At 44.8% G+C, this 12,990-nt stretch overlaps 1 protein-coding gene across 1 annotated transcript in view; it reads left to right on the top strand.

Moving 5' to 3' along the window:
* LOC137096869 (BPI fold-containing family B member 4-like) overlaps positions 1-12,990 on the top strand; it is a 38,558-nt gene that overhangs the window by 18,612 nt on the left and 6,956 nt on the right. Inside the window, exons 6-10 of the mRNA XM_067467123.1 lie at positions 3,665-3,728; positions 4,973-5,064; positions 8,312-8,488; positions 9,235-9,291; positions 10,250-10,417. Of these exons, the coding sequence (XP_067323224.1) occupies positions 3,665-3,728; positions 4,973-5,064; positions 8,312-8,488; positions 9,235-9,291; positions 10,250-10,417 (558 nt within the window). The remainder of the gene's footprint in view (positions 1-3,664; positions 3,729-4,972; positions 5,065-8,311; positions 8,489-9,234; positions 9,292-10,249; positions 10,418-12,990) is intronic.

Here is a 12,990-nt window from a genome sequence, read left to right as displayed (position 1 = left end):
TGAATTGTGGGACCTCGTGATTTTTGTGGATTGTGCCAACCATCTGAACATACAACCTCATCACATTGAGACGGGAAAGTGAGCGTGACCATCCTTTTAGTGTAGGGAATCACCCCTCTACATTGTCAGTGGTCCCATTTCGAGTTCTGCCTCCTCATCACACTCACACATGGACACCTAAGAGCTGGCAATATACAGTGTTCCCTCACTTATCACGGGGGTTACATTCCAGGACCACCCGGGAAAAGTGAAAATCCACTAAGTACGGATGATATATATATATATATATATATATATATATATATATATATATATACATACACACACACACACACACACACTAGCCACCCCCTGTCACGTGTTGCTGTGGCCCACATGTTCTGTGTGGGAGGTTTGGCCCAATTCAATCGTTGGCAGGGTTCAGAAAGCTCTTTGATTGTAGGTGAACTATAAATCCCAGCAACTACAACTCCCAAAAGTCAAGGTCTATTTCCCCCAAACCCCATAAGTGTTCATATTTGGGCATATTGAGAATTTGTGCCAAGTTTGGTCCAGATCCATCATTGTTTGAGTCCACAGTGCTCTCTGGATGTAGGTGAACTACAACTCCCAAAGCTCAAGGTCAATGCCCACCAAACCCTTCTAGTGTTTTCTGTTGATCAGGCGAGTCCTGTGTGCCAAGTTTGGTTCAATTCCATCGTTGGTGAAGTTCAGAATGCTCTTTGATTGTAGGAGAACTATAAATCCCAGCAACTACAACTCCCGAATGTCAAGATTCTATTTTCCCCAAACTCCACCAGTGTTCACATTTGGGCATATTGAATATTCGTGTAGAGTTTAGTCCAGATCCATCATTGTTTGAGTCCACAGTGATCTCTGGATGTAGGTGTACTACAACTCCCAAACTCAAGGTCAATGCCCACCAAACCCTTCTAGTGTTTTCTGTTGATCAGGCGAGTCCTGTGTGCCAAGTTTGGTTCAATTCCATCGTTGGTGGAGTTCAGAATGCTCTTTGATTGTAGGAGAACTATAAATCCCAGCAACTACAACTCCCAAGAGTCAAGATTCTATTTTCTCCAAACTCCACCAGTGTTCACATTTGGGCATATTGAATATTCGTGTAGAGTTTAGTCCAGATCCATCATTGTTTGAGTCCACAGTGCTCTCTGGATGTAGGTGTACTACAACTCCCAAACTCAAGGTCAATGCCCACTAAACCCTTCTAGTGTTTTCTGTTGGTCAGGGGAGTCCTGTGTGCCAAGTTTGGTTCAATTCCATCGTTGGTAGAGTTTGATTATAGGTGAACTATAAATCCCAGAAACTACAACTTCCAAATGACAAAATCATACATTTTTGAGTGATGGTCACTCCTTGTGTTGTGAGACGTTTTGTTGCCAAATTTGGTGTGATTTCATTCATTGGTTCTTTTGTTTTTAAGGTACTCATTACACACAGAGCATTTATACACACACACACACACACTAGCTGTACCTGCCACACGTTGCTGTGGACAACCTTCCTTCCTTCCTTCTTTCTTTCTTTCTTTCTTTCTTTCTTTCTTTCTCTCCTTCCTTCCCTCTCTCCCTTCTCCCTCCTTCCTTCCTTCCTTCTTTCTTTCCTTCCTTCCTTCCTTCCTTCCTTCCTTCCTTCCTTCCTTCCTTCCTTCCTTCCATACCTCTTTCCTTCCTTCCCTTTTTCTTTCTCTCTTTTATTGCTTCTCTACCTATTCTTGGACTGTAACTCCCAGCAGCCCTCCTGATTGTTGTGGCTTGGAAGCAGTGCATTTGGAACATCCTCCTCCCCTAATGAGCCTGCTCTAGGGGATTGTTACAATCCAGAGCAGGGAACGAGGCCCTAAGATAACTATCCACCACACTTGACTGTGAAAAACAATCCTTTTTTTATTGAAGAAAAATGGTTACAAAATAAAGGAAAAATGCAAGTCAAAAGCCACAGCAAAATCAGCAAACATGAATTTAAATGGACAAAGCAAAACCCAAAGCCACACTGTAAAATACTGGAACCTGTTAGCAATCCACTAACCGTGCTTGATATCCTAGAAATCTTTCAAAACCATGGCCAGGGAAACCGGGAGAACTGCCAAGGTCTTCATTAATCTGAAACGATGCCTGAACTGAGAAAGTCAGCCCGGCGCAAGGCAATTAAAGCTAAAGAATTGGTTCCATGAACCGCCCCTCTGCTTTGAAGCCAATGTTTGTAATTCTTTAATTTGGGAAGACCTTCGCAAGCTGAGTGATTTACTTCTGTCTTGCCAGATCTGGCCCCTTCTGTTCTCATTAAAGTTACCAGGTGCAGAAGGGAGGGAAAGGCCAAGGCTTCCCTCTGAAACATTCTCATGAACACTGGTACTTCCATTTTCCAAATCTACAGAAGTTCCTTCCTCACTAATTTCAGGAACATTGGCATTTTCCAAACCTACAGCAGTTTCTTCCTCACTAATTTCAGGAGCATTGGCATCAAAAGGTACATTTCCATTAGCATCAGTAAATATATTTTCATTAGCATCAGGAGGAACAAACAGAGAATCAGGTTCAAATTCAAACTCAGGCTGAACCCCAACAGGGATGCTGGGAGTTGTCGTTTTTGCACATGCGCTGTATCATCATTTAACTTAAGTCCCTTCCGCGGGGCGTAGTTTGAGGACCCCTGGTCTTGGGGGTTCTGTGTGGGAAGTTTGCCCCAATTCTCTCATTTGTGGGGTTCAGAATGCTCTTTGATTTTAGGTGAACTATAAATCCCAGTAAATACAACTCCCAAATGCCAAGGTCTATTTCCCCCAAACTCCATCTGTGTTCATATTTGGGCATATGGAGTATCATAGAATCATAGAATCATAGAATCAAAGAGTTGGAAGAGACCTCCTGGGCCATCCAGTCCAACCCCATTCTGCCAAGAATCAGAAATATTGCATTCAAATCACCCCTGACAGATGGCCAAGTTTGGTCCAGATCCATCATTGTTTGAGTCCCTAAAGAAGGACAATGATATGTTGCATATTCCAGAGTAGGCAAACCAGACACTCTCCACATCAAAACCGACAAAGAAACAACACGAAATACTGGGTTGTTTAGGTTTTTCCGGGCTATATGGCCATGTTCTAGAGCAGGGGTTCTCAACCTGGGGTCCCCAGATGTTTTTGGCCTTCAACTCCCAGAAATCCTAACAGCTGGTAAATTGGCTGGGATTTCTGGGAGTTGTAGGCCAAAAACATCTGGGGACCCCAGGTTGAGAACCACTATTCTAGAGGCATTCTCTTCTGACGTTTCGCCTGTATCTATGGCAAGCATCCTCAAAGGTTGCTTGCCATAGATGCAGGCGAAACGTCAGGAGAAAATGCCTCTAGAACATGGCCATATAGCCCGAAAAAACCTACAACAACCCAGTGATTCTGGCCATGAAAGCCTTCGACAATACATTCAACACGAAATACTGTTTACCCTCAAGCAGAAAGAAATTACATAGATTAGAAACCCACACTTGCACATTATTTTATTTTCAAGATCCCCAGACTGAGCCACAGCAACGCCTGGCAGGGGACGGCTAGTAATAATAATAATAACAATAAATCATATGAATAATACTTTTCACTTAGAGGATGTTGGATTCAAGTTCATTCATGATGACTTTTGCTCTTTCACTTCAGGTCTGCCATGTGGTGGAAGTCCTCCTCAAGTTTGTCAAAACTGATCTTCTGTCAACAATAAATGGTGAGAATCAAGTTTGCAGACGACACCAAATTGGGAGGGAGAGCCAATACTCCAGAGGACAGGAGCAGGACTCAAAGGGATCTTGACAGAATAGAGAGATGAAGGGCCAAAACTAACAAAATGAAGTTCAACAGTGACAAATGCAAGATACTCCACTCTGGCAGGAAAAACGAAATGCAAAGATACAGAATGGGGGGTGACTGGCTTGAGAGCAGTACGTGTGAAAAATATCTTGGAGTCCTTGTGGACAACAAGTTAAACATGAGCCAACAATGTGATGTGGTGGCAAAAAAAGCCAATGGGATTTTGGCCTGCATCCATAGGAGCCTAGTGTCTAGATCTAAGGAAGTATTGCTACCCCTCTATTCCGTTTTGGTGAGACCACACCTTGAATATTGTGTCCAATTCTGGGCACCACAATTCAAGAGAGATATTGACAAGCTGGAATGTGTCCAGAGAAAGAGGGAGACTAAAATGATAAAAGGTCTGGAGAACAAGCCCTATGAGGAGCGGCTTAAGGAGCTGGGCATGTTTAGCCTGAAGAAGAGAAGGATGAGAGGGGGGATATGATAGCCATGTATAAATATGTGAGAGGAAGCCACAGGGAGGAGGGAGCAAGATTCCTTTCTGCTTCCCTGGAGACTAGGAAACAATGGAACAATGGCTTCAAACTACAAGAGAGGAGATTCCACCTGAACATGAGGAAGAACTTCCTGACTGTGAGAGCTGTTCAGTAGTGGAACTCTCTGCCCCGGAGTGTGGTGGAGGCTCCTTCTTTGGAAGCTTTGAAACAGAGGCTGGATGGCCATCTGTCAGGGGTGATTTGAATGCAACATTCCTGCTTCTTGGCAGAATGGGGTTGGACTGGATGGCCCAGGAGGTCTCTTCCAACTCTTTGATTCTATGATTCTATGAATGGTCTTTTCGTAGATGCCAATGCTATCCTTTCCTTCACTATCTGTCAACTTCTCCTTCTCCGGGTGCATCTTCGCTGTAGGATTAATATGTTTTGACTCCACTTGATTCACCATGGCTCAATGCTATGGATTCCTGGGAGTTGTAGTTTCGCAAGCTCTTCAGCCTTCTCTGACAGAATTCTGGTGCTTCTCCAAGCTACGAGCATAGAGCCATGGCAGTTAAATTGGTGTCAAAGCGTATTCATTCTGGAGTGTAGACGCACCCTAAGTGGGTATGGAAACACTGGGATTCAGGTGTGACGCTATAATATTCTCCTTTTCTTATAGTGATTCTCCCCATGGGCAAAGTGGCCACCATCGAATACAGACTGGCAAGTGTCCCACTGATATCTGCACACGTGTTTACGGTTGAAAAACATGTAAGCAGCCTTGGTTTAATTTTATTTGCTCAATTTGAATGTGAATGCATATCAAAGTCATATGTTTTCTTTTGTTACATGGAAACAAACTCCCAATGCTTTGATCCTCATGTCAATGAGGGGCGGACTTATATGAGAGGGTTGAATGAAAAGTAATGCCTCCACCTTCGTAACTCCTCAACAGATGGCAGTACTGGTATGTGGCAGGTACTGGCTTGTTCAGTAGACTCTCCTCTATGGTTCCATTTTGGCACGAAGCCTTAGCACTGAACAGTTGTGTTGTTAAAGTGCAAAGTATGGAACCCTGCACAGATGGTCGGTCAATGCGACTTAAGCAACGTGCAGTCATTGAATTCTTGACAGCAGAAGGTGTCACCCCAAAGGAGATTCATCAGAGAATGCCAGATGTTTATGGTGATTGTGCTGATGTGAGTACTGTGTATCATTGGGCTAGTAAGTTTAAAGATGTTGAGGTGGGAACATCTGACAAATAAAGAGTTGGACGTCCTGTGACAGCAACCACCTAGTTTCACAAGCAAAAGGTTGACAGATTGATTCAGGACAATCGTCGTATCACTCAAGAGAGAAATTTCAAGCATAGTCAGCATTTCACAAGAACGTGTGAGTCACATTATTGCTTTGCTTGGCTATGTTGAGGTGGGAACATCTGACTTGTATGACAAACAAAGAGTTGGACGTCCTGTGACAGCAACCACCGAGTTTCACAAGCAAAAGGTTGACAGATTGATTCAGGACAATCATCGTATCACTCAGAGAGAAATTTCAAGCATAGTCGGAATTTCACAAGAACGTGTGAGTCACATTATTGCTTTGCTTGGCTATCGGAAGATCTGTGCACAATGAGTACCCAGGATGCTGACACCTGAAATGTAAGTGCACAGACTTGAAACTTCAGAGACTGGATCTCACCATCATATGACATCCTCCACACAGTCCAGATTTAGCACCGTCTGACTTCCATCTGTTCCCGATAATGAAAAAAGATCTGCGGGGACATCATGACGCTTCTGATGAAGACGTTGAGAGAACTGTGAGTTGCTGGTTGCGGAAACAGAGTGTTGACTTCTTCCATGGCAACTTCAGAAAACTTGTTCATTGTTGGCAGAAATGTATCCAATTGTCTGGTGATTATGTGGAAAAGTGAAGAGTGGTAGTTAAAGAGCACATTCTAAGGCAATGATTCTCAAGCTGGGGTCCCCAGATGTTGTTGGCCTACAACTCCCAGAAATCTCAGCCAGTTCACCAGCTGTTAGGATTTCTGGGAGTTGAAGGCCAAAAACATCTGGGGACCCCAGGTTGAGAACCACTGATCAAAGGGTTATTTCTGCGTTTTATTTATTAAAATATTCCCATCCAAACCCAAGTAACGAAGGTAGAGGCATTACTTTTCATTCAACCCTCGTATATACCGGCTAGATTGTTAGTTGTGTACTATTGTTATTACATTTATATCCCACTTTTGTCTCTTAATTGAGACCCAATGCAGCTCGCAATATTAAGGCCCCTTACGCACTGCCATATAAAATCCAGATTATCTGCTTTGAAGTAGAATATATGGCAGTGTAGACTAGTGTGGATTATCTGTTTCGATAATTTGGATTATATGGCAGGGTGGAAGGGGTCAAAGGGACCTGATTCACCATTAAAACTGCATTACTGTCTTGTGGAATGATGCACTAGCCCTTTATTCTGCCTTGGTTAGACCACACCTGGAATATTGTGTCCAGTTCTGGGCACCACAATTGAAGGGAGATGTTGACAAGCTGGAATGTGTCCAGAGGAGGGTGACTAAAATGATCAAAGGTCTGGAGAACAAGCCCTATGAGGAGCGGCTTAAGGAGCTGGGCAGTGAGGTGGATCTGTAATTGGTTAAATGGATGAACCCAGAGGGTGCTCCCCAATGCTTCCTCCTCTTCATCCTGGAAAAAAGTGACAAGTGGAGTGCCACAAGCAGGGTTCCGTCCTGGGCCCGGTCCTGTTCAGGATCTTTATTAATGACTTAGATGAAGGGTTAGAAGGCAGGATCATCAAGTTTGCAGACAACACCAAATTGGGAGGGAGAGCCAAGACTCCAAAGGACAGGAGCAGGATTCAAAATGATCTTGACAGATTAGAGAGATGATGTGTCAAAACTAACAAAGTGAAGTTCAAGAGGGACAAATGCAAGATACTCCACTTAGGCAGGAAAAACAAAATGCAAAGAGACAGAATGGGGGACGATGAGGCCTGGCTCGAGAGCAGTACGTGTGAAAAAGATCTTGGAGTCCTCGTGGACAACAAGTTGAACATGAGCCAACAATGTGATGTGGCGGCAAAAAAAGCCAATGGGATTTTGGCCTGCATCAATAGGAGCATAGTGTCTAGATCTAGGGAAGTCATGCTCCCCATGCTCTATTCCGCTTTGGTTAGACCACACCTGGAATATTGTGTCCAATTCTGGGCACCACAATTCAAGAGAGATATTGACAAGCTGGAATGTGTCGAGAGGAGAGAGACTCAAATGATCAAGGGTCTGGAGAACAAGCCCTATGAGGAGCGTCTTAAGGAGCTGGGCGTGTTTAGCCTGAAGAAGAGAAGGCTGAGAGGAGACATGATAGCCATGTATAAATATATGAGAGGAAGCCACAGGGAGGAGGAGGGAGCGAGCTTGTTTTCTGCTGCCCTGAAGATTAGGACACGAAACAATGGCTTCAAACTACAGGAAAGGAGATTCCACCTGAAAATTAGGAAGAACTTCCTGACTGTGAGAGCCGTTCAGCAGTGGAACTCTCTGCCCTAGAGTGTAATAGAGGCACCTTCTTTGGAGGTTTTTAAACAGAGATTAGATGGCCATCTGTCGGGGGTGCTTTGAATGCAGTTTTCCTGCTTCTTGGCAGAATGGGGTTGGACTGGATGGCCCATGAGGTCTCTTCCAACTCTAGGATTCTATTATTCTAAATGTGTCGCAAACATATAATGTTTGGAAAAGTTCTGATCTATGCTGTAGAATTAATGCAGTTTGACACCACTTGAACTGCCGCAGCTCTATACTCTGAATTCATGGGAGCTGTAGTTCTACAAGGTCTTTGGACTTCTCTGCCTCACCAAACCACAGCTGCCATGGATTCCATAGCACTGAGCCATGGCAGATGAAGTGGAGCCAAACTCCATCTAAAGTGCAGATGCCACCTGGAGATTTCGATGTTGTTGTTGCATTTGCTGCTATTGATGCATTCTCTTTCCCAAGATGTTCATCCGAATTGGAAGCCGGACCATCGCCCCCCCGCCCCGGTCCATCGTATATCCCGTGCCTTCGCTAAAGGACAACGCCCTCTGCTTTGGGATGACTGAACCCTGCGCGGACACAGTCCTTTCTGTCCTCCTCCAGATGGGAGCACTGGAATTCATGGTCACACCTCAGATTGTGAGTGGACAGGACAATGCATACTCGAATAATGGGGTTTGTTTTTTTTGGGGTGGGGGGAGCTAGCACACCTAGTTGGTTAGGACCAGGAATGGGCAAAATTGGGCCCTCCAGATGTTTTGGACTTCAACTCCCACCATTCCTAACAGCCGGTAGGCTGTTAGGAATGGTGGGAGTTGCAGTCCAAAACACCTGGAGGGTCTAAGTTTGCCCATGCCTGGTATGGATTCATTGCAATAGGAATGGTGGGAGTTGTAGTCCAAAATAACTGCAGGGTTCAAGTTTGCCCATGCCTGGTATGGACTCACGGCAATGGGAATGGTGGGAGTTGCAGTCCAAAACACCTGGAGGGTTCAAGTTTGCCCATTCCTGGTATGGACTCATGGCAATGGGAATGGTGGGAGTTACAGTCCGAAACACCTGGAGGGTCCTAGTTTGCCCATCCCTGGTATGGACTCGTGGCAATAGGAATGGTGGGAGTTACAGTCCAAAACACCTGGAGGGTCCTAGTTTGCCCATCCCTGGTATGGACTCGTGGCAATAGGAATGGTGTAAGTTGCAGTCCAAAATACCTGGAGTATCCAAGTTTGCCCATGCCTGGTATGGACTCATGGCAATGGGAATGGTGGGAGTTACAGTCCAAAACACCTGGAGGGTCCTAGTTTGCCCATCCCTGGTATGGACTCGTGGCAATAGCTGAGCAAGTGACTTTCTTGGATCCCACTAACACCTTTTTCTTCCTGCAGTTCTCTGCTGCAGAGGAGCTGACCACTGCTGTTTCGGCTTTGTTTGCCCACGGCAAGGTGAGTCTATGTTCATTTCACAGAAGTTGTATGGCTTTTTTTCTGAGGGGGTGGAGCGAATAGTTAAGAATGGGCAAGGATATGGAGTATGAGATTTCCAAAAATTATGTTATTGAGTTGGCACCTAACCCCCATTAGATTAAAGCAGGTTGATAAAAAAAATATTCAAATCAGTGTTGGAGAGGCTGTCAGGATTAGATATTCCACAGATATATAAACCCCTTTTTCCTAGTTCCAACAGACCTCACTGCCTCTGAGGATGCTTGCCATAGATGCAGGCGAAACGTCAGGAGAGAATGCCCCTAGACCATAGCCATATAGCCCGAAAAGACCTACAACAACCCAGTGATTCCGGCCATGAAAGCCTTCGGCAATACATTAGACAAGTATTCTTTCATTCCTGAAATAATCCAATCCCCATTTCCAATTATACGCATGCATTGGTGTTGGGGCGGAAGTTGATGCTCACATAAGGAAAACGTCATGCTGAACAACTCTCACGGTCAGGAAGTTTTTCCTAATGTTCAGATGGAATCTACAAGAAAGGACATTCCCTCTGAACACTAGGAAGAACTTCCTGCCTGTGAGAGCTGTTCAGCAGTGGAACTCTCTGCCCCGAAGTGTGGTGGAGGCTCAAACAGAGGCTGGATGGCCATCTATCGGGGGTGCTTTGAATGCAATATTCCTGCTTCTTGACGGAATGGGGTTGGACCGGATGGCCCAGGAGGTCTCTTCCAACTCTTTGATTCTATGATTCATTATTTACATGTTAGAGGAACATCAGGAGAGGAAAAAAACATTAATTTCGTTATTGTTGTTTATACAACCTCTCTTAACCACTTTCTGGAGTTTTTGCACTATGGAAGGGCGTTGGATTGGATGGCCCTAGAGGTCTCCTCCAAGTCTATGTTTCCATCTCACTGGCTTGTGTTCTTCACTTTCACTCCCTCCATTTCAGTGTCCCAAGTGCCCTGTGAAGTCCCCTCTGAAAATCACCATCACGGTGGTTGGAGACAAGCGACTAGTTATCGAGCCCAAGAAGGCCACCCTCAAGATTACGATTGAGATCACCTTCTACTCCAAAGGACCAACCGGTGCCTTCAGTAACCTCTTTACCCTAAAAGTGGTAAGTGCTTTTGCAAGACATCTACTCCATGGAATCGATGCAATTTGAGACCACTTGTGACATGAACGCTTTGAAAAGAGTATTAGGCACTTTACAGAGAAAGAAGGCAGACACGAATTGACTCTATCTATTTATTTTATTTATTTATTTCGGTTGCTTCTACCCCGCCCTTCTCACCGGGGGGGGACTCAGGGCGGCTTACAAAAGCGAGGCACAATTCGATGCCTGCAAAAAGACAATAACATCATTTAACAACAACAATTCTATCAATAATAGCAATTACCATAAGACAATAATTATAATAGGTAAAAACAGCCATAAAACCAATAAAAGCAATAAAAATCCATACAAACCTCCTTGACGGTCAGCGTTTCACAATCTCATAGTTTGAATTCCAATTCCATAATTGTCAGTCCTTTTAGTCCTATTCATCTGGTTTCCATATCTAATTGTCAGGTTGCCCAAAGGCCTGGACCCACAACCATGTCTTTACCTTCCTCCTGAAGGTGAGGAGGGATGTTGACGCCCTAATTTCCCCTGGGAGTGAGTTCCACAGGTGAGGGGCCACCACCGAGAAGGCCCTGCTCCTCGTCCCCACCAGCCTCGCTTGTGATAAAGGCGGGGTCGAGAGCAGGGCCTCCCCAGATGATCTCAGGTTCCGGGGTGGGACGTAGAGGGAGATACGTTCGGACAGATACACTGGACCGGAACCGTAAAGGGTTTTGAAGGTCAAAACCAGCACCTTGGATTGTGCTCAGAATTGAACCGGCAGCCAGTGGAGCTGATACAGCAGGGGGGTGGTGTGCTCCCTGTATGTCGCCCCGGTGAGCAATCTGGCTGCCGCTCGTTGGACCAATTGAAGTTTCCGAACAGTCTTCAAGGGCAACCCCACATAGAGTGCGTTGCAGTAGTCTAGACGGGATGTACCAAGAGTGTGGACCACTGTGGCCAGATCAGACTTCCCGAGGTACGGGCGCAACTGGTGCACAAGTTTTAATTGCGCAAAAGCTCTCCCGGCCACCGCCGAGACCTGGGGTTCCAGGCTCAGCGATGAGCCCAGGATCACTCCCAAGCTGCGGACTTGTGTCTTCAGGGGGAGTGTAACCCCGTCCAACACAGGCTGTAACCCTCTACCCTGTTCGGCCTTACGACTGACCAGTAGGACCTCTGTCTTGTCTGGATTCAGTTTCAATTTGCTAGCTTTCATCCAGTCCGACACAGCAGCTAGACACCAATTCAAGGTCTGGACAGCCTCCTTGGTGACAGGTGAGAAGGAGTGACAGATCTGGACATCATCTGCATAGAGATAGCATCTCAGTCCGAAACTCCGAATGATCTCCCCCAGTGGCTTCATGTATATGTTAAACAACATTGTGTACTCTAGCTACACTGTGTACACAAACAAAGGGGGTATTACATTTTACTCAACATTCACACGTAAACATTCACTCACCATCATTCATACAATACCATCTCTTCTTCCTTTCCCTGAATGTTGGCCAGATTGAGTTCCCAGCAAATCTGCCATTCTGTGAATTCACCATCTTCCTCCATCCCTTGGGGAAGATGATGAGTGGACCAGACTCCATTGTCTGCCACAATTTTGGAATAGTAAAGTGTCTCTTATATAGCAAATTTCTATCAATGTTGTTCCAAAAAGTTGCAAATGAATGACAAGTGTTTTTCCAGTTTAAGACATGCTAACTCCATCAGTTCTGGACAGATATTGGCTTTTGTTCTTTGTAAGGAGCCTTGTTTGCTTCCTTAACTTAAAAGAGCCATTGTCTCTGATAATATTTATTTATTTCTGTTGCAACCCAGATCAGGAAACAAGACTATAAGATATTAATCCACCATACTTGACTGTAGAAAAAAACAATCTTTTTTTATTGATAAAAAATGGTTACAAAATAGAGGAAAATGCAAAGTCCAAAAAGCCACAGTAAAAATTCAGCAGTCAGGAATATCTATGAACTAGATCAAAATTCCAAAAGCAACACTAGAAAAACCTGGAACCTCTTAGCATCTCACTAACCGTACTTGGAAACTCGAAGCCTCTGGGAATGCAGGCCATGGAAACTGGGAAATCTGCCAAGGTAATGCCTCAGTCTAAACGATGCTTGATCTAACGAGAGAGCCCGGGGAGAGACACTTAAAGCTAAAAAAAACTGTTTCAGGACACGCCTCCAGACTTTGAAGCCTGTGCCTCCCTTTCCTTTAATCTGCTTGACCTTCGCAGACTCTGCGATTCACTCCTGTTTTTCAAAATCTGTCCTTTTCTATCCTCATTAAAAAGGCAAGTGCTAGCTCCTCTGGAGAGCTATCACCCCTTGATTCAGAAACATTCCCATCAGGATGCGTAGTTTCACTTTCCAAGCCACTGACCTCAGAATCAACAGTTTCAACAGTTTCTGAACCATCAGGGACAAATTCATGTTGTTCATTAGCCTGTTCACTTGCATCAGGAAATACAATCAGAGAATCAGGTTCAGGTTGACATGCAGGCTGAACCCCAACAATTTCGTATCAAAAGCATTGCATAAATTAGTATAAAACTGATGAAAAATAGAAGG

The sequence above is a fragment of the Anolis sagrei genome, chromosome 4, assembly GCF_037176765.1.
Source record: "Anolis sagrei isolate rAnoSag1 chromosome 4, rAnoSag1.mat, whole genome shotgun sequence".
Classification (NCBI taxonomy): domain Eukaryota; kingdom Metazoa; phylum Chordata; class Lepidosauria; order Squamata; family Dactyloidae; genus Anolis; species Anolis sagrei.
The sequence above is the reverse complement of the archived record's forward strand: the minus strand, read 5'-3'. Positions and strand labels throughout refer to the sequence as shown.